At 44.1% G+C, this 22,159-nt stretch overlaps 2 protein-coding genes across 3 annotated transcripts in view; one reads left to right on the plus strand and one right to left on the minus strand.

Moving 5' to 3' along the window:
• Nucleotides 1-1,271: 1,271 nt before the first annotated feature.
• Nucleotides 1,272-7,752, minus strand: CIAO2B (cytosolic iron-sulfur assembly component 2B). Its single transcript, XM_072635954.1, has 5 exons — nucleotides 7,301-7,752; nucleotides 6,946-7,025; nucleotides 3,580-3,705; nucleotides 3,269-3,314; nucleotides 1,272-1,642 (listed from the first exon to the last, which is right to left on the minus strand). Exons 1-5 carry the CDS (start codon nucleotides 7,446-7,448, stop codon nucleotides 1,545-1,547), a joined length of 498 nt encoding a protein of 165 aa, XP_072492055.1. The 5' UTR covers nucleotides 7,449-7,752; the 3' UTR covers nucleotides 1,272-1,544.
• Nucleotides 7,753-7,847: 95 nt separating this feature from the next.
• Nucleotides 7,848-22,159, plus strand: part of LOC140521206 (pyrethroid hydrolase Ces2e-like) — a 55,920-nt gene continuing 41,608 nt past the window's right edge. Inside the window, exon 1 of one of the 2 annotated variants that reach the window (XM_072635952.1) lies at nucleotides 7,848-8,670. The gene's annotated coding sequence lies outside the window, so the exon portion shown is untranslated. The remainder of the gene's footprint in view (nucleotides 8,671-22,159) is intronic. The other variant, XM_072635953.1, reaches the window with a different exon arrangement.

Genomic DNA, 22,159 nt, shown 5'->3' on the forward strand with positions numbered 1-22,159 from the left:
TGAAGAGGATTAGAGACTTGCCTATGGCCACATAGCCAGTACATGCCAAGCAGGACTTGAATCCAATTTCCTAATCCCAAGGCCAGTGCTCTATCCACTATGCCACACTGCCTGAATGAGTATAGCAGGTACTGCCAACCATGGCACACATTTGGGAAACCAGACATTGTTGGCTATTCTCTGCGTAAATGTTAGCTGAACTGTGAACTTTTATCAAGTAGTATATCTTCTTAGGACCCAGTCCATTAGAGAGAAAGGGGCTGCTTGAATATAGAACACAGGGCATCTGAGCTAGGAGGGATTTCTTTCAATTCTAGATTAGACTTGGCACCTGCCCTGTGCCACAGCCTAGGAGAAGCCTGGGCCCCTGAGAGCTTGTGCCCCTGATAGGAGAGGGAAGCCACAAACTCCTCTACCTCCATATTAGGAAGGGGCACAGGACAGATATCGACTCACCCTCTAGTGGGCAACACTTATTTTAGGCTTGACTTCTCCTCTGCGGCCTCATGCCATGCGGCTACCTAGCCTGCCCCATGCCCCACGGGCCCTAGATAGATTGTAAACCCTGTGAGGGCCGGGACTTTCTTTGTTTAATCTCCAGTGTTTAGCAGTGCCTGGCATATAGTAGGTGCTTAATATTTATTGACTATGGATTTGCCCTGGGCTACAGCCAGTGCTGGTGGTAGGACCCGAGCCCAGAGTTTTTGCACTCAAGGCTGGCTCTCTTTGTTTTACACTGACTCAAGGTGCTAGAATGCAATGCCTGGGTTTAAAGTGATCTTGGAAGGGTCCTCAGCGCTCATTTACTCCAATTCTCATTTGAAGAGGGAAACCAGAGAGACAGAAATGAGTGAATGGTGTGACCCCAGGCCAAGGGCTCCCTGTTATCAGCACCCCTCCCAACTGCCCAGCAGATTAGGGGTTACCAAGGGCTATGGGCTTGCTATCTAGAAGCAGAGCTCCAAGTACCCATGTCCCTCTGGTTCCAAGGGGCTTGTTCTGCCATCAGCCCATGGTATTGAGCCTTTCACTTAGCACTCTCCCTGGTCCCCATGATTCTTCCACATCCTCCTGAAGCCACTCAGCCTCCACGCCCTAAGCTGCAGACATCATGGGCTCTCTGATGCAGGCCCAGGGACCTCCCTGCTGCTCCCCCCACCTCCTCTCACCAGCTGTGCTTCCCTGTCTCTGCTGGGAGGTAGAGGGACCAGGGTACAGAGGGGCCTGGCCTTGACCTTGTAAACTCCTCTGAAAACATACAACTTGGAAACTTTGTACCAGTGACATATAAGTTAAAGGTTTATTAAACTATTTCCAAAGTCCTCTTCAGTGGCACAGCTCATTCACTTGTATTCCCTTGTGCCCACTCAGATAGCCATTCGCCAAGCAGCCACAGTGGGCACAGCATCTCCCACGTAGTTTTCCTCAGAAACACAACGGGACATGAGGGCAAATGGGGGAGGGGGGAGGTGGAAAGGCAGGAAGGACAAAGAGGGACAGGTGAGAGCAGCAGGACCCTCAGGAGGTGGCCTCTCCTAAGTGAGCTAGGAACGAGCGGACAGACACTGGTTCACAACTTCGAGTAAATGGGAATTCTCCAGAGCTGCTGCAACTCGCTCCTTGTCGGCAAGTTGTTTGTTCACTGGAGGAGAAACAAGCAGAGACAGGCGGGGTGGGTTATGGGAGTAGTGCCCCCAGGGTCTAGGCAGCCCCCCTACTCCCCAAGCTCCTCAGCACCTCCTGCCTCAGGGAGGGGGTTCCACAGTCTGAGGGCTCAGAGCAGAGATTGCCAGAACTGGAAAGCACCTCATGGAGGTGAAGTAAAGGACCAGGACAAAGAATCTGAGTGCTGGAATGGACACACTCAAGATCTCTTCAGTCTCACACTTCACTTCATAAGAAACTGACTCCAAGGGTCCAAGGGAAGGAAACTGACTTGTCTCAAGCCATAGTTCTGGAAAGCCAGACTTAGAACCCTAAGTTCCTGACTAGGCTCAACGCCCCTTCTGCTGTGCTATCGGGAAGGGTGGGGGGTGTCAGCCCTAATTCTCTCTCTATCCAGTCAGTTACCAAGTCTGTTGTTTCTTCCTTCTGAAGATCATTCGGATTCCCTGCGATCTGTAGTCAGATGGCCACCCCTGTTCAGCCACTGCGTTTCTACACTTGGGGTACTTCACTCTTCTTCAGTCTTTGGCCTCCTGTTCATCAGGCACCAAACTAACTCTTCCTGAATGTCATTTAAACCCTCTTGTCTAAAACTCCCTGTGGCTTCCATTGTCCTGCAAGGCTGATTCTGGATGGGTCAGCACGCCCTGGTCCAGACTGGCCTTCCTTATTAAGGCCAGTCCCCTCAACTATGCTGTAGACCCATGGGGGCCTTCTATCCCGCTGGTCTTCTGTTCTCCCTGGCAGTAATCATCTTCCCTTTTTCACTAATCTGTATCCTCAGGACTTATCTCCTGTGAAACCTTCTGGATTAACCCTAATCTGTACTGATTCCCCTGACTTGTAATTTCCTAAGCACTTATAATTAGTAATTTAATAACAGCAATAGTAATGATGAGGATGATGATAAATAAGTGCTATCTCACGCAATGCTCATACTCACTACTGTAGCACTGCTCTAAACTGTTTATATTCTTCCTCAATAATTAGGTTAGAAATGCTTCAAGGGTCTCCTGTGCCCCCTCCCAGAACCCAGGTAAGCAGAAAGTACTTGGCAAGTGGTCACTGCAAGAAGCCCCAGGTCCCCACACCCGCCTCCCTGTACCCCTCTGGCCAGACCCACTTTCGTCCTTTCCCCTTCATTTAGCTGGTTCAGAAAACCAGTGGCCAGCTGTCTGCCCTGACACCCTGCTGCACTTTGTCCCCAGGAGGGACACAATCCTTGGGCCAGACCTCCATCCATGGACAAGGCTCCCTGCCCCCCAGTGGAAATACTGACAGGCAGAGAGAAAGTAGGGAGTGAGATGTCATGGGATGTTTGATGAAGGAAAGGGGGAAATTGAGGTTGGCTGGCAAGGAGATGGTGCCCATAGCCAGATTTCAATTCATATCTTTCCTCCTGACTCATCATGATCCTGGGAAAAAGGGTTGAGGGAAGGTCACTTGCCCTAATTCAGACCCCAGAAAAGGAGAAAGATTTCATACTGAGTAGATGGAATCCAGGGAAAAAAACCAACCCAATTCCATCCTTTCGTGAGTGTTTTCATTGGAACTGAGAGGGCATTGCCAGGGGGAGAAGTGTAGGACTGGGGACTATACTCACCAGCATGTTCTGAGGCATGCGTCCCAGGGGTAATGTGAACATCCATCTGGAAGGAAGAATGAAAGAACCACTAAAAGGCCTTGAAGAAGTCTGATCCTTGATAAGTGCCCATCTCCCAGGCCTCTCAGGGCATGAGGCAAAGTGACTTAGAAGGAGATTTATGGCTCTTCATTCCTCAATGGCCTTTTATAAGAAACAGCAATGTGACAGACACCTCACTTGAATTCCTCTTAAAAGTATTCAAAGGGTTAATTAACAAATCAGGTACAGAGCTAGTATGTAAGTAGGGAGCACTCATGTCCTTCACTGACCTTGAACCTTTCAGGCAGGGAGCGGATCAGCTTGACTTTGATGGACAGGCCGATTAACGTTGCCATGCTGCAGTGAGGTATTGTGGGAGTGAATTCCACAGCCACTGTACTCTCTCTGTCATTAACCTGCAGAGGAAGGAGAGACTGCTAGCTACTGTTTATCTGGGCTCTTCTCCCAATGTCAAGGTCAACTTGCCATAGGGAGGAAAACACCTAGGTCAACACTGATGCCTAAACACAAAGGCCCACACTGCCTCTAAGTTGTTTCTAAAAAATTCTGAACTTAATGCCAAATAAAAAGAACATTTTCATATATGAAGTGGAACAGAAAAGGGGAGCTCATGCATGAAATTGTGACACTCTATTATGTACAGCATGCTTTACTTTGAAGTTTATAATAAATTCAACTTGTAACTTTCAAAGCTATGCTGATTCCCTGGGCTCTTACGTGCTCTTATAGTGCCTCCTTGATGGTCAAACTGCCACAGAACTGCTCAGGAAAACTATGGCAGACCCACCTTGCTTCCCTCCCTGAATTCTCTGTGTATCAAGAATCAAAAGAGGCCTGTCATACCAGGTCTCAAACTATATTCCATAATGAAGTAACCATCAAAATGATTTGGTACCAACAAGTTAAAAAAAAACAACAGAGAGGTGATGAGTGTAACAGATTTGGCATCTAACACAGAGAGCAAATGAACCCTGTAGCAAAGTGTCTGATAAATCTAAAGACCCGAAGTACTAGGGTAAGGTCTCCCAGGAAAACTGGAAAGCAGTTTGGTAAAAACCAGGTATAGAAAACATCTCACATCATATACCAGGATAAACTCCAAAGGGATATATGACTTAAATATAACAAGTAATATCATAAACAAATTAGAGGAATAAAGAAGGAATTATATTTTGGATATATAGGTAGGGAAAGAGTTCATGATCAAAAAGGATCACAGAAAAGAAAATGGACAATTGTGATTATATAAAATTAAAAAATATGTGTAGAAATAAAAATAATTCAGTTAAAATTAAAAGGAAATTATGTTACTGGAAAAAAAATCTGAATTTCTGTGATAAAAATCTGATATCTAAGATATGTAAGGAATCGATTTAAATTTAAAAGAAGAGCCATTCCCCATTTGATAAGTGGTCAAAGGATATGAACAGGAAGGAAGAAATCCAATCTATCAACATATGAAAAGGTGCTCTAAATAAAGAGTAAAGAAATGCAACTCCGAAGTTTTACCTCATACCTATCAGGCTGTAGACAAAATAGGAAAATGACAACTGTTTGGGGGGGAAAGCTCCAGGATAATATAAGTATACACACATATGTATATGTCATATACATATGTATGTATATTTTTCCTTTTTAGAGGTAATCAGGGTTAAGTGACTTGCCCAGGGTCATATAGCTAGTAAGTGTCTGAAGCTGGATTTGAACTCTGATCCTCCTGACTCCAGGGCCAGTGCTCATCTACCTAGCTGCCCCAAGACTAGGAATACTGATACAGTATGAATTAGGCTGGCCATCTGGAAAGAAATTTGGAGCTATGATCAAAACATCAATAAATTGTACATGCAATTTGAGCCAGTGTTTAGCACAGTGCCTAGCTCATAGCAGGAGCTTAATAAATGCTTGTTGACTTGGCCCAGCTATATTATTGCTTGCCTATAATCAGGATCAGAGAAAAAGATCCATATGTACAAAATTATTTATAGTGGCTAATATTGCTACAACTTTTTGTAGTAGCAAAGAACTGGAAACTATTGCAGAATGGCTAAACAGATTATGGCATGTGAATGTAATGGGATATTATTGTGCTGTAGAAATTGGTGAAATGAATAGCTTCAGAGATACCTGGAAAAACTATATGAACTGATGCACAGTGAAGAGAGTAGAGCCAGAAAATAGAACAATATAAAGAAAACCAACTTTGAAAGCATTCTGATCAATGAAATGACCTATGCTCATGATTCCAGAAGACTAATGAAGTCTGCTAGCCACTTCTTGACAAGTGATGGATGTGAGATGCAGAATGAGACACATAATTTTGGACAGAGTCAATGTGGGAATCTGCTTTGCTTGATTATTCATATTTGTTATAAAAGCTATGTTGTTTTTCCTAAGAGGGGAGATGGAAGGCAAGCAGGGAAAGACATAGGGCTGCCAAACCCTGCGCCCCACCCCCCCCCAAAACTAACATTTACATGGTGCTGTAAGGTTTGCAAAGCTTACAAATATTACCTCATTTAATCCTTCCAACAATCCAGGGAGATAGGTACTATTATCATCATTATAGAAGAGGAAACTGAGGCAGACAGAGGTTAAGTTACTTGCTCAAGGTCACACAGCTGAGTGACTGGAACTCAGGTCTTCCTGACTCTAAGACTGGCACTCTAACCTCTGGGCCACCTAGCTGCCTTTCTAAGACAGTCATCAAGGCATCTTTTTTTAAAGCACAGAAAAGAGACCGGAAAGAAGCCCAGGAAACAGCATAGGCATGCAGGACAGTTTTGAAAGCTATAGGTTAAACTTAAGTACTTATTTTAAAAAAAAGGCAAGTTCTCCATAATAGGGAATCTGCAGCTTCATGTATAATCCTCTTTTTCTGTTCTACTATGAATATGGAAATATGCCTTTTCATTTTGGTATTACGTTCATAACATTAAAAACAGTTCTGTATGTAGTGTTTCTTCTATATTGAAGGAAAGAATTCTACCTGTGTACAAAAGAAAACAGCTATCTTAGAAGCTGCAGCTCCATCCAAGGAGAGAAAGTCATGGGGGATTTGAGTCCTTAACAATTCCATTCAATTAATATTTATTAATGGCCTGCTATGTGCCAGGCACTGATAAGTGCTGGGGAATACAAAAAGATGGAAAAGACTGTCCCTACCCTCCAGGAGGTTCCAATTTAATGGGAGAAACAAATATACACGTAGCAATCTAGGTCAGGAAAAATAGGAAATAATGAATAGGTTAGGTACTGGAGTGAAGAGGGCTTGGAGAAGGCTTCCTGTAGCACTTGGGTCTATGGGGGCTTTAGAGGTCATCCGGGATAAAGAGCATGAGTTCTGGAAAGGCAGGAGTTCCAGTTCGGACCCCATCACTTCCCAGCGGGGAGACCTTGGGTGAATCACTTCTGTTAAACCCTGCAAACTTCCTAAACTTAAAGCACAAACTCGTACAAAAGGATGCCAGCTCCCTTTCCTTTACATCCCCTGCCCTCTGCACAGTGCCTGGCACTTCATAAAAAGCTGCTGAGAACGCATCCCTGAGAATGGGGGCATCTCTACCCGGGGAAGGGGCAGAAATCCCCAAGGTGACGGTAGGACAACCCCTCCTTCTCCCTCCCCACCCCTTCCTCACTTTCACCCGCACTTGCTCCACCACATTCAACTCCTCCAAGGTGAGCGGGTGCTCGGGGTCATTGATGGACCGGATCAGGTGTGCGCAGCGAGTGAAGGAAAACACTACTGCATCACGGCCAGCAGGGGGCGCTCCAGAGCGCTCTCCCCGGTTCCAAGGCCCCGCCCACTTCCCCCAGGAGGATCGCGCTTACGCCCCGCCCCCACCCCACCCGGGCCCTGCCCAACTCCCGAGGGCGATCACGCTCACGCCCCCACTCTCGCGTAGTCCCGAAGCCTCGTTCCCGCCCCCGCCCCTGGGGTTCTCGGCCCGCTAAGCTCCGCAGGCGCGCGATTTCCCACTCGCCAGAGGATATCGAAGATTTCCCGGTCGTCGATGCTGTCGGGGACCTGCTCGTCCTCCTCGCCCGCGGTGACAGGCCGCTCCCCCGACCTTTGGTAGATCAGCGGGTTGGCGTTCTCCAAGAGGCCGCCTAGGCCCGCGCCGCCGCCTGCGCCCACCATGTTATCCGGACCCTAGGCGGGCCGTTCAGGGGGCGCCCCTGCCGGCGAGGCTCACTTCCGGTGTGCGGCTTTGGCCGCGAGCAGGCAGAGGGCGTTTCCGGGAGGGGCGGCTACGGTGGTGCGGAGAGGACAAAAACGTTCCCCTTGCGTTCTAGCGCCGCTCCGCCGCTCCCTAAGCCGCCTAAGGGGAAAGGACGGGGAAGGGCTGTGAGAATCAGGGGGTCGGAGGCGGCCGCGGGGAGGCCGCTGGACCCGTGCGTTCCCTGGGCCAAGTCACGACACATCCTTGGGCCGCAGCCTTCCCGGTGTAAAATGGGTGGCTTGGACTGGGGGACCTGGAGGCGTGGCGTCAGCCTGGAGCGTGCCGGTTAATGTTTAACCACCGGCTCTCGGCGGGGGTGGGGCAGGGGCGGGGACGTAGGACGGCGTGCCTTTATGTTCCTTCGGCTTTAGTAACCTTTCTTAAGCCTAGATGACCCGCATGACCGAGCACCCAGCCCTGATTTGTAGCATTTGCAGATTCTGAGGCGAGGTGGACGGGTCTACACTGGAAATTTAACCCGGACTCTTTCCAAACCGGTTCAGCAGCTCAATTCAGGAATTATTGAGCGCCTTCTGCATGCAAGCCTTCCACACACAAAGACAAATGAAACTGCCTTTGTTTTCCAGGAACTGGCGCCCTACTTGAAGGAAATAATAATAATAATAATAATAATAACATACCTCACATTTATATGCCTGTTACTACGTGCCAGGCGCTTCGTGATTATTGTCTCACTTGATTTTTACAAGCGCTGATATCCTCGTTGTACGGAGGGGGAAACTGAGGCAAAGGCTAAAGCGCCTTGCCCAGGGTACTGCAGCTGGTGTCAGAGGCTAGATTTGAACACAGGTCTTGGAGACTCCAGGCCCAGCTTGGTCCGGTGAGCCATCTAGTTGCCTGCAGCAGGTTGGGATAGACCTTGGCCACAAGAACCCAGAGCCTGAGATGCCTCTGGCACACCCAGGCCGAGGGGTCCTGCAGATCTGGAAACGAAGAGAAGGATTTCAGGCTTGAGGACAGGACCTGGGAGCCCTCTGTGTAGAGATGGTCATGGAAGCCAGAGGACCAGAAGGAAGACACACCATTAGCAAATCTTCCTTTAAAAGGAGTCAGAAGGTTTCAAAGAGGCGTTTGCACCCGCAGGGAGCCTTGGATCACGCCGTGTCTGGCTGGCTCATTGTGAGTGTCCTGCTCCTTCTTCTCTCTCTGTGATCTCATCTGTCTGTCTCTTCTGCTCTCTCTGCCCCCTCTTCCCCCCAGGACTCCAAACCTACTAAAAGCTTGACCCTTTCTCCTTAACTCCAGGCCTACCTGACCTGCTGGACACCTCCACCTGGAGGTGCTAGGGCACCACATATACACATTGGGACTCATTATCCAGTCCAGTGCTCCACACAGCTGGGAAAATGATATCCCTGAAGGACAGATGTCATTCTTCAAAAAGTTCCATTGGCTCTTTATTTACTCTAGAATTTAAAAACTACAAAACCACAAACCTACAAAAAATCCACAGTTTGACATGTAGATCCACTTACAATCTCGCTTCTGCTCACCCTAACAGGATCATCACACCTTTCTACCTTTCATGCCCCATACATTCAGGCCAAGTTGGCCTTGCTGTTTCTTGTGGGCAGCATTCCGTCTTCTGTCCCCTGTCCTGCACAGATGGTCTCCAGTGGCTCGGAAGATCATACTCCTCCCCTTCCCCTCTTAGCATCCCTAGCTCCTTTCAAAGCTCAGCTCCAGTGGTGCTTGCTAACATATGTCTTAAATCTAGGATACGCTTAACAAGGAGTGCAGGAAACATATAATGAGGTAGGGAGTTGGTATAGATAGTCCAGTGGGTACTGAATATCTTTATGAGCCAGTACAAAGCCAGTTCAAACTAATAATTCCTACAGGTATGGTTTGTTAACTATGCCAGGGAGAGAGAGAAGTGTTTTGCTGGGGCCACTTGTGAGTGATTGCTAGGCATAGTGTCCTTGGGGTGGGAAGAAACTTCCAGGGATAGTGTTTTAAGGCTAGGAAGAAATGTGATCTTGGAATTAGGGTCCAAGCACAGGCACTCAAGCACCTCATCAGTACCATGCAAAGATGAGAGTTCTAGATCAGTCTATAACATGATGTGCAGCTGTATAAAACTTCAACTATATTCAGGGAAAAATCCAGCATCAAGATGGTGCAATGGATAGAGCCCTGGGCCTGGAGTCAGGGAGACCTGAAACAAAATCTAGCTGCAGACACTTATGAGGTATGTGACCGTGGGTAAATTACTGAGTTTCTGTCTGCCTCAGTTACCTCAGCTGCAAAATGGGGATAATAAAAGCTCCCACCTCCCAGGGCAGCTAAGTGACTCAGTGCATGGAGCTCTGGGTCTGGAGTTAGAAAAGCTCATCTTCCAAAGTTCACATCTGATCTCAGACACTAGTTGTATGACCCTAGGAAGTCACTTCATCCTATTTGCCTCAGTGTCCTCATGTGTTGAATGAACTGGAGAAGGAAATGGCAAACCACCCCAGTATTTTTGCCAAGAAAATCCCAAATGGCGTCACAAGGAGTCAGATGCAAGTGAAAAACGACTGAACAACAATTCTCAGGGTTGTTGTGAGGCTCAAATACAGTAACATTTGTAAAGGGCTTAGCCCATAGCCTGGTACATAGTAGGTGCTTAATAAATGTTTGTTCCCTTGCCTATTTAAAGAGCATAGTTTGAAGCATATGATTAATAGGTTCTGTTGTTCAGGGTAGAGTATCTCATTAAAAAGTTCTAAAAAAAAAGTTAAAATTCATTGTGCAGGTACAGGATAGAGAACTGGCTTGATAATACTTTATACAGAAAAGCTGGGAGAATTAATAGATGTCTTTCTCAGTGATTCAGGTCATTGGAATTCATTCTTGTTTGTTCCCCCTCCACAGCATGTCTACCCACACCATCACCTGCAGACTTGAAGTCATCGTCGCTGCTCACCACGTATCGTCTCTCATCTGAATTCTCATTATCTCCTGTCTCCACTTCACCCTCCACTCGGTTACTAAAATTATTTCCTTTGTAGTGGTACAGCAGCCTACCTTCCCATTTACTTCACATTACATCCTCACTTCCATGAACACTGTGTTCTGGCCAAGATGATCTCGGCTTGTTATCTGAACTTGGCATTCCATCTCACATTTATTTAGTAACTAAAAATTTTCAAAGCATTTTACACATATTTGCTCATTTGACCCATGAGCCAGTATCTTGTTTTTTTTTTATCATCCTTCAGATCTGGTGCCAGCCTATTGTTCCAGCCTCATTATATATTACCTGCCTTTCCCTCCTCTTCCATCCAGCCAAACTAGCCTTTTCTTTTCTCTCTACACATTGACCTTCCCCTTGCCTTTGTATCCTTCATGCCTGGAATGTAGTTCTATCTCACCTAACAGAATCCCTCACCTTCTACACACTTTCCTGGTCTTGTCCCTCCCCTCCCACCCCAATTGTTAGGACCCTTACTCATTAATTACCTTGTATTTTTTTCTTTACATGTTTATTCTTTATTTTGTTGTCCTTTCTCCTGCCATGATATAACAAGTAGCTCCCCTTCTGGATGACTTCCTCTTTTGTACTCTTGACTTGTGGGTTGGGTTGCCAGAGGGTTGCTACTACTTTGAGTTCTGAGAGTAATCCTTTGGGTCTGCACTCCTAATAGTGTAGCTTCTAAGCCTATACCAATGTGTTTTCCATTAACAGTCAGTATATACAATTACTATGCAAGGGCATAGTAAGGTGACATTGTAAAGACAGTAGCTTTGAAACATTCCATCTGTTAACAAAGGCATGCTTGACATAGACCCAGCATTGATAGGAAGAATGAATTCATACTTAGAATATAATGGCAGTGAGAGCAATGAGGAACGTTGGTACACATATGGCAGAGGCTACTCACAATTCCTGGTACTATAGAACTGAAAGTCCTTTCTTCATGGAGTGCTCCATTGGGTTCCCAGGGTCTTTTCTTCATAAGCACCTAGGTGGCTCAGTGAATGCAATGCTCAATCTGGAGTCAGGAAGAGTTGAGTCCATATCTGGACTCAGACATTTACCAGCTGTGTGACTCTGAGCAAGTCACTTAACTTCAGTCTGCCTTGGTTTTCTCAATTATAAAATGGGAATAAAAGCACCTATCTCCCAGGGCTAATGTGAGGATTAAATGAGATCATATTTGTAAAATGCTTGGAACAGTGCCTGGCACAAAGTACTTATTTATTTACTTCTCAGCAGCCAAAGGTCCCATTCTTTGTTTCCTCCAAGTAGTATCTGTATCCGTGTGTGTTTCTGCTTTTTTAAACTAAGCATTGTCCAGGTGAACCTGGAGAACTCTCAGTCTTCTGGATGAAGTCTCTTAGTTTACTACTAGAGTCCATGGCTGATGAGGGTGGTGAGGGAGACAACTTCCTTTATGAATCTCCTCCTCAAAACTCTCCCTAGAGCCTGGACTCCCCTAAAACTGACCAGGTCTGTAGGGCTTAGCTGTTGAAAGTCTACAAAAGCGTGTCTCTTTGTTGCTTGTCTAATAATGTTGTTCACTTGAATTCTATCAGGGAAAGGTATTCACATGCCAAAGGAGGATCAGGGAAACAAAAGGACTCAGAAAATTTGAAGGGACCTTCATGACCATTAACTTCAACCTATGCATGGAAGGAATCCCCATTATAACGTACTCAACAAGTGGAGTGAATGAAGCCTGCTTAAAGACCCCTAAGGAGGAGGAACTCTCTCTTTGACTTTTGAGGGGGCTCTAATTATTAGGAAGTTTTTCCTACTTTAAGCCTAAATTTGTTTTGTTTGCAACTTCTACCTCTGACTTCTGATTCTTCCCTCTGGGGCCAAACAGAAGAAGCAAAGTGCCCATGTCACTTCCCTGCTGTAAGGTCTGATGTCCCTATGCATTGGGATATTCTCGGCTTGTCCAAACAAAGGAATTAGTTTTCTAATTTCTAATATGGGAGCTGCAGATTAATTATAGATAATAGTTTAATCAACTGGGTTACTTACATTAGGGGCCCGTGCTGTGATTGGTTAAGCTTGTTGTCCTTACATTAACTTGTCAGAAAAAGTCATGACAAGTCTTTCATTGAGGGTCGAGAAAATCAAATTATTCTAATCCCATTTTGTAATCGATTCCATTCTCTGTTGTAAAATTGCACAAGCCACGTTTATCCCTGAACCTAGTTCAGAAATTCAGCTGACTTGTACTAATTTAAGTTCAGAAACTGGGCTTATCAAATACCATTGCTTCTTCCTTTACTACCCACAAATTGTAACAATTGTGGGAATTTTCTTATTGGTCATGTTGTTTTCTTACCTGTGCTTGTGTTGCATTTGCAGTTTATGTCCCTTCTGGCTATATCCCAAATGACCCCAAAAGCCCCAATGTAGAACCATGCCAGGGACCTTCTGAAAGATATTCAGAAAGAATGCATGGGAGGCTTTCAGGGGTGGATTGTGGGGTTCCTTTTGGGGAAAAGGCAAAAAACACAGTGGGATATGAAAGTTATAACTTAAACATAGACATGATGACCGGTACATGACCAGTCCCAACTCTGTGTTTAGGCGTTTACCCACTAGCACTAGCTTAATGCCCAAGCTCAAAAATAAACTCATTACTAAGCTAAAACCCGTAATCTGTAATGACATAGCCTATATACTCCTCCCTTGTCTGTTTCCTATAATTATCACTGGGCTTTCCTGGGGTCTTTGCAGATTGCATTCTCCATTATTGAGACTGTTTTGTCTGACAGCCTCCCCAGACTCCTTAGATGTTCCTGCTAAAATCTCTTATGTAACAAATCTCAATATAAGTTGGCACAGCCTCTGAAATTTCATTTTCCAGTAACTAATTCATGTTGTGAAAACCAGCACAAACCTTGGACTTCTGTTCTTATTAACAATAGAGCTATAAGGGGAACATCAAACTAGGAACCCATCGTTGATTTGAAACTTCAGAAAATCTAAATCTTTGCATATCTCATTAGAATTAGAAATTTATATTTACATACAGGATTGTCTGATCTTGTTAGTTTCTCACAATTTTCCTCTCATTCCAATTACTTTAGGAGGATCAGATGTTATTGAAGAATCAGTCCTATGCATGAAAACATAAGTAACGACACTTGCAGATAGACGCTTTCCACACCTAAGTTCAATGGTTACACAAATGAATTTACTTATTTACTTATACGAGGCTGACTTTAATTATAATAATTATAATAAAATAGTATAATAAAATTATTTATAAATATAAAAAATTATATATATAAATTATAATAAAAGACATGGGAGGATACTTAAATAATTAATTCCAAAACAGTACATATCAAATAAGTTGTTTATAATAAAATATGTTTGTACTACAGGACATGCAGTACAAACAGGTATTATTTCCACATTACTAATAAACTTGAATGAAATTGACTTTTTCATTAATATAACACAAAATATTCCATGAGTTACATCCCTCTAAGAAACTGACTACACTAAGATTATTTTCCCCAAATCAAACTGAAGATATTTCTAATTTAGTTTTAATAATTAATAGAATAGCTAGGTCCCACAAACAGCTGTATCAATGCCTAGTTATCCTTACACAGTTTTGAAACATTTTAAGGACCTTATTTCATGCAGACACATGCATATGTATATACATATACATACATACACACATATATGTGTGTGTGCCTGTATGTATAGTAATAGGCAGATGATTAGGCCATAGACTCATTTACTAAGTTGCTGAGGATGTAAAATGGCTACGCATTCAGATTGAAAACAGTAAGGTCATGATCACATACATGGGCATTATGCCCATGTCTTCTATTGATCACTTGCTCAGAGTAAGGGAATTTGCTATAAAAGGAAAAAGCAGCGACAGCATTATAACACACCAAACTGGTCTTTAATGATTCAACATCTATATGGCAGGATAAAGCATCCTTAGCTCTGTTTGACTTCAGGCAAGAGTCACAGTTGACAACCAATCTTGCAGCAACAATTCCACTGCTTAGCCAGATTTAGGAATAACTAGGTTTAAAATATTCCTGTTCAAAAGGAACACAATGGGGATACCGAGACAGAAGGATCCTACCTTAGCCTAAGCCAAAGGTTGTCCTCTCGGCTTTCTCCCAAATATAAACCTCTACCCATGACAGATCAGGGTCACGTTTCCTGAGTAGCTTCTAGCATTTCTCTCAAGTGGTGGATTATTGACTTGATCCATCAGACAATACCTGAACTCAGACCTTAAAACAAAATCAGTTACAGTCCCAAGAACTTTTGCTTCAAATGGCAGGTTTCACCAATCACAGCTAGGGTTAGATAGTTATTTTTCCTCTCATGGAGTTACAATAAGCAATAAATTTTTACCAGGACTCAAACATATATGAAATTTTACTTAATATTTTTCACTTGTTTTTATTTTCTTCTCAAGTTCGAATTTGTCCTACTGTAAAGACCAATCATTAGAAATCATTTGTATATTATACATAATCTTGCTGCACACCCTCATATCCCTCCTTTCCACACACAGTAATCAATTACCAATTTTAAGTTTTAATATTATAATAACCTGAATAACTTAGTTAACACTTTTACACTTTCATAAATGATGGCCAAATTGCTGTAGATGTAACCTCTTAAATGCAGGTAAAGGTGAAAATATCCAGTTCCCTAAATTGCATTTATAAAACATAAAACAGGGTTAGTAGGTCTAATAAAATAACATAACTGATTTTACACAATTTTTCTACCTTGTTTTAGTTTCTTTCAGTTCATACTCTAATAATATTCAAGTTATAAAAACATATGTGGTGCAAAAATTTACCAATTTGTACAAATTATGTATTTGAAACTTGAAACCAACCCATTACTGATCAGATGATGCCAATCCTGTTGAATGCATTTCCAAATTACCTTATGCAGAAAATCAGGCATCTCATCACCACTAGCATCTAATCTAATCTAAGTCACATCTAAAATCCCATACAAAGTTATTAAGTATGAAGCAATTACATCCAGTTAAGGAAATAATAATGACAGTTAACATTTGTAGTGTCTGCCCTTTGCCAGGCATTGTGTTAAGCACTTTACGCTCATGTGAAGTGAACTGAGGTAACTTGTTTAAGGTTACCCGGTTAACATTTTCCCAATTTGTCTTAATACCAAATAATATAATAAATTCTGACCTGTCTTAAGCATCAAATTAAGAGAGACATCTCAAATGTGTCTCATTAAAATGTGACCAGAATAAATTCAATTACCTTTTGATTGTGTCCTGGTACACAAAAACTTTTCCCTTTTTCGTAAACCAGGAAAGGGTTAAGTGCCAGTGCAATTCCAGAGTGCAAGCCCTGAAACTTTCACTGACGCAACCCCCAAATCTGCCTCTTGATAATCAGTGAAATTACCTTCTTCTCTTGCTGTAAAACAATAAACCAGTTATTCAGGTGTGTGAGTGTGTGTGTGCGTGCGTGCGCGCGCGTGACAGAAAGGAAGAGAAAATCTTTCTAAAAGCTTAAAATTATCTAACCAGATATAGAAAGACATTAGCACAGATACAAGAAGCACAAACAGACCAACAACTTTTCTTTCCAAAATTTCTGAACCATTTGTTCTCAAATCTGTTCATACTGTCTATGCAAACAGATAACGATGTTCTTTCTGCCATGCTCCTCTCATTCCTATATGTTTAAAGTTTCTCTCCCGTCCTTTTATATACATATCCCTCTAGTGGACTTTGATTAAAGTCTTTTTAAAACCACTTCTCTTGTTTCTTTCATATTTTGATCTGACTCTTCTCTTACTTTCTTCTATTTGCTTTTACCAGTCATATCTCAAATAATCTTCACTGAATATATTTTTCTTACTTAATATTTATTTCCTAATATATTTCTCTCTCATCCACCCACCCCTCTGAGGCTGCTGCTATCAGGGAGGGTGGAAAGGAGAGAAAGAATGAAACTCTCTCTATTCTATATACCATCTTCTAAATCTTCCCCTGTATTACTGTCTTCCAAGGGGTCCCTCACCTTATCCCCTTCTTATCTACCTTGTCTGCCAAGTCCCCAGCTATGAGAGCAATGGCTTTCTGCATATCTCATTCCAACTGCACTTCCAACTGATCTCAGTTTCTGAGTCTAGATCCTTAGTAGTGGCTTCCCTCAATGGTGTGAGAAAGGGCCATCCCACATGAGCCACCACTTATTTCCCTTCCTTACCCAACCTGATGGAACATAGTTCCACCAGGAGGTTCTCTGGTCATTTTGGTGTTTTGGTGGCATGCTCATACTCATGAAGCGGCCCATAAGCGTCCAACACCTGGTCCACCCCATACCACGTGGAGGTCGCAGGCCATCCAGGGATTTGCCTGGTCTATCCCCTGCTCCCTTTAATATTTCTTCAGTATTCTGCTGACTATGCTAACTTTAAGGTCTGACATCTCTATGCGTTGGAGTATGCTCAGTTTCCCCAAACAGAGGGGTTAGTTTTATACCAAAGAAAGAGGGCGAGAGCTCTTGATTGATTTAGTTTAATCAATTGGGTTACTTACATTAGGGGCCAGGCTGAGGTAGCTGCCAGATGAAACAGTCTCAATAACAGATCAATTCTGCAAAGACCCCAGGAAAGTCCATGCAATAATTACAGGAAACAGACAAAGGGAGGAGGAGCTATAGAGTACATCATTACAGACTGGTGGATATTTTGGGATTTCTGCTTAGTAATAAGCTCATTTCCAAGCTTGGGCATTAAGTCAGTGCGGTTGGGTAAATGCCCAAATACAGGGTTTGTACTGGTCACTGTGTCCATGTTATGTTTTTTTTATGAGTCACAGTATCTAAGTTAATGCTTTTCAGTATCTGAGTTATGATCACAGTGTTTAAGTTATTGCTTTCACTTCCTATTGTTTTATGGTTTTTCCCCAATAGGGACCCCACATCTGCTCACTGAGCTTCAGTGACTCCCTATTTCATCAATCAATCAATTGACAAACATTCATTAAGCACCTACTATGTGCCAGGTACTGTGTTTAACACTGGGGATACAAAAAGAGGGAAAGGACAGTCCCTGCCCTCAAGGAGCTCACAGTCTAGTGGGGCAGAGAACATGTAAACCAATATATACAAAGCAAGCTCTAGATAATCAGAAGGCCTAGAGTTAAGAGGGGTTGGGAAAGGCTTCTAGTAAAAGATGGCGTTTTAGTTGGGACTTAAAGGAAGCCAAGGAAGATAGTAGACTGAGACAGCCTATGGGGGAAGCATTCCAGGAATGGGGAATAGCCAGAGAAAATTCTCAAAGCCAAGAGATAGAGTGTCTTGTTCATGGAATAGCCAAGAGACCAGTATCTCTGGATTGAAGAGTGGGTGTCAGGGAGTGAGGTGTAAGAAGACTGGTAAGGTAGCATGAGAAACTGTGAGAAACATGCTCACTTTAAACAAAGAACAGTACTTGTGAAATCAGGAAAGCTTTTATTTATTTTACATTCATTCCCCCTGGAGGATGGGGTAGCTCCTAAGGGCCTGCTAAAATGGCTCAGACCAATGTGAGTCTTTTTATACTATTTCAAATTCAAATCTCTGGCCTCACCCTCTAATGTCTAGATGAAGCCTCCTGAACACCTCACTTCATGTTCTCCTCTCTGATAAGCCTCCCCTCAAAAAGCTCCTCCAGCCTGCACACACCTTTCTGACCTTCTACCTGATCATACTAGGTCACAACTCTGATTAGCTGCTGTCACTTAAAGCTAGGAGTTTTAACTCTGTGGAAACAGAATTCCTTCTTCTGTTTTCCACGGTAGGAGGGAGGCTACTTTTAATGCCAAGCTGAGCATTTTGTATTTTTATTCTGGAGGTGATAGGGACTCACTGGAGTTTATTGAGTAGGGGAGTGACATGGTCCAACCTGCACTTTAGGAAAACCACCCTGGTGACTGAATGGAGACTGAGAATGGGGAGAGACTTAAAGCAGGCAAACACACCAGCAGCTATTGCTGTAGTCTAGGAGTAAGAAGGTGAGGGCCTGCACTAGAATGGTGGCAATGCTAGAGGAGAGAAGAAGGGCATGTAATAGAAATATCGCAGAGCTGACATCTACAGGTGTTGGCAAGATCTTGAATATGGGAATAAGAGATGGTGAGGAGTCATGGATGACATGGATGGGTTGTGACCTTGAGAGACTGGGAGGATGGTGTTGCCTTCTTCAGTAATAAGGATGGTAGAAGTGGGGGAAGGGTTAGGGGAAGTATAATGGGTTCTCTTTTGGACACAGTTAGCTTAAGATATCTACCAGATATCCAGTAGGAGATGCAAGATTGGAGGCCAGCAGAAAGGTTAGGGCAGGATACCTAGATTTGAGAATCATCAGCATAAATAGAGATGGTAATTCAATCCATGGGCTCTGATGAGATCACCAAGTGAAGTAATATAGAGGGGGAAGAGAAGAGGGCCCAGGACAGAATCTTGAGGAACACTTACAGTGAGAGGGTGGCCTCTGGATGAAGATCTAGCAAGGGAGACTGAGGAGTGGTCAGATAGGTAGGAGGAAAATCAGGAGATAGGACTGTCTGGAAACCTAGAGAGAAAAGAATAACAAGGAGGATAGGGTGACCCACAGTGTCAGAGGCTGCAGAGATGTTGAGGAGAAAGAGGATACAGAAAAAGGCCATTAGATTTGGCAACTAAGAGATCACTGGTAACTTTGGAGAGAGCAGTTGGGGGGAATGATGAAGTTGGAAGCCAGATTGTAAGGGGTTAAGGAGGGAAGGAGAGAGAGAGACAGAGAGACAGAGACAGAGACAGAGAGAGAGGGACAGAGAGAGACACACACAGACAGAGAGAGAGAGAGAAACAGAGAGACAGAGACAGAAAGACAGAGAGAGAGAGACAGAGAGAAGAGGGAGGAGAGAAGAGAAATCAGAGGCATCTATTGGGGAATTTAGTTACAAAAGGCAAAAGAGAAGAGGGGGAAATCTATTGGAGGATTACTGGATTGCTCCCAGGATTGAATATAAAGCCCTGTCTTTGGTATTTAAATCTCGTCACAACTTGCTCCATTTTGCTACCTTTTAAGTTTTATTATACTTTTATTCTCCATTTACTTTATGATGCATCTATGTTGGTTTACTTTCTGTGTGTGACGCACTTGAATATGACACACTATCTCTTATCTCCATGCCTTTTCACTGGTTGTCCCTCATCCCTGGAATAGTCTGCTCCCTCAGCTCTGCCTCTTGGTTTACCTGACTTTTTTCTAGACTCAGCCTGAAGATCACTTTGTGCCATCCCATGGCAGCTAATGTTGCCTTTTCAGATGACCTTCCATCTATTCTGTGTGTATGTTATATGTATCTACTGATAATGTTTAATATAAAATTTTGGAATAATCTCTTTGTTCTCTCTGAAGTAAACTCAGAGAGTGCCTCTTCCTATGTCAGCAAAAGCCAGCCAAGGCCGACTCTACACTCCTTAAGGAGACCTTTAACCTAAGACACTGTATCTTGAATAATGGGAATTTTCCTTTGTATCTTATTATCTATAGACACATACTATGTTATGGCATATCTTGAATAATGGGACTTTCCTTTGTATCTTATTATCTATAGACATATACTATGTTATGGCATATTAATGGTAAAGAAAATATAGACATCGGGGGGCGGAGCCAAGATGGCGAAGTAGAAAGACGCACATACACATAGCTCCGAACCCACAAACCACAGAACGGCTAGAGGGGACTAACCCAGGGCGAATTCTGCACCCAGAGACCACGGAATATTGGAGCGAGGGAGATTTCTGTTCCGGAGAGACCTGCAAACCTCTCTCGGGGGGTCCTTCGCGCCGTGGACTGGGCGCCGGGACGGGGAGCAGAGGGCAGCCTGCCGTGGCCACGACACCGTGAGGAAAAGATCCGAGAGGGCTACGGGGACGGGATCTCCAGCGGCCACGCGGGTCCCCCCACCCACAGAGGGACCTGCAAACCTCTCGCAAAAGGTCCGTCGCGCTGCAGACGTGGAGCCCAGCCCGGACCTGCGGCGGCGGCCGCGGCTCCGAGAGGTACAGATCCGAGAAGGCTCCAGAGATGGGATCTCCAGCAGCGGCACTAGCCCCCCCACCAACAGGTGACTGACGGGGATAGGTGAGAGAGTGTCTTTGGCGGGTCGAGAGGGGAGTGGGGTGCCCCCATGGCTCGGGCCCCCCCAGGAGATAGAAGCTGAGAGGCGGCTATAGACAGGGGCTCCCCAAACGGGCGGGAGCCTGGATCCATTGTGGATGGTCTGTGCATAAACCCCCTGAGGGAACTGAGCCAGAGAGGCGGCCCTGCCCCTGACCACCTGGACTTAATTCTCGCACTGAATAGCAGCCCTGCCACCGCCAAAAACCCTAAGGCGGGAAGCAGCATTTGACTCTCAGTCCCCAAACGCTGGCTGGGAGGACCAGGAGGCGAGGTGGGTGTGAGGAGAACATTCAGAGGTCAGGTCACTGGTTGGGGAGAATGCCAAGAAAAGGGAAAAGAAATAAAACCATTGAAGGGTATTTTCTCGGAGAAAAGACACTTCCTCCCTTCCTTTCTGATGGGGAGGAACAATGCTTGCCATCAGGCAAAGACACAGAAATCGAGGATTCTGTGTCCCAGCCCACCCAATGGGCTCGGGCCATGGAAGAGCTCAAGAGGAATTTTGAAAATCAAGTTAGAGAGGTGGAGGAAAGACTGGGAAGGGAAATGAGAGGGATGAGGGAGAAGCATGAAAAGCAGATCAGCTCCCTGCTAAAGGAGAACCAAAAAAATCTTGAAGAAATTGGCACCCTGAGAACTAGCCTAACTCAGTTGGCAAGGGAGGTGCAAGGGGCCAATGAGGAGAAGAATGCTTTCAAAAGCAGAATTAACCAAATGGAAAAGGAGATTCAAAAGCTCACTGAAGAAAATAGATCTTTCAAAACTGGAATGGTACAGATGGACGCTAAGGACTTTATGAGAAAGACAGATATCTCAGAACATACCGCGCAGATCGAAAAATGGAAGATAGTGTGAAGTATCTTATTGGAAAGGCGACTGACCTGGAAAATAGAATCAGGAGAGACAATGTAAAAATTCTGGGACTACCTGAAAACCATGATCAAAAGAAGAACCTAGACATCATCTTCCATGAAGTTGTCAAGGAGAGCTGCCCTGAGATTCTAGAACCAGAGGGCAAAATAAATATTCAAGGAATCTGCAGAACACCGCATGAAAGAGATCCAAAAAGAGAAACTCCCAGGAGCATTGTGGCCAAATTACAGAATTCCCAGGTGAAAGAGAAAATATTACAAGCAGCTAGAAAGAAACAATTCAAGTATTGTGGAAATACAATCAGGATAGCACAAGATCTGACACCCTCTACATTGAGAGATAGAAGGGAATGGAATAGGATATTCCAGAAGTCAAAGGAACTAGGATTGAAGCCAAGAATCACCTACCCAGCAAAACTAAGTATAGTACTTCAGGGGAAAAATAGTCTTTCAATGAAATAGAGGACTTTCAAATTTTCCTGATGAAAAGACCAGAGCTGGAAAGAAAATTTGACTTTCTAACACAAGAATGAAGAGAACCATGAAAAGGTGAACAGCAAAGAGAAGTCATAAGGGACTTACTAAAGTTGAA

The sequence above is a fragment of the Notamacropus eugenii genome, chromosome 1, assembly GCF_028372415.1.
Source record: "Notamacropus eugenii isolate mMacEug1 chromosome 1, mMacEug1.pri_v2, whole genome shotgun sequence".
Taxonomy (NCBI): Eukaryota; Metazoa; Chordata; class Mammalia; order Diprotodontia; family Macropodidae; genus Notamacropus; species Notamacropus eugenii.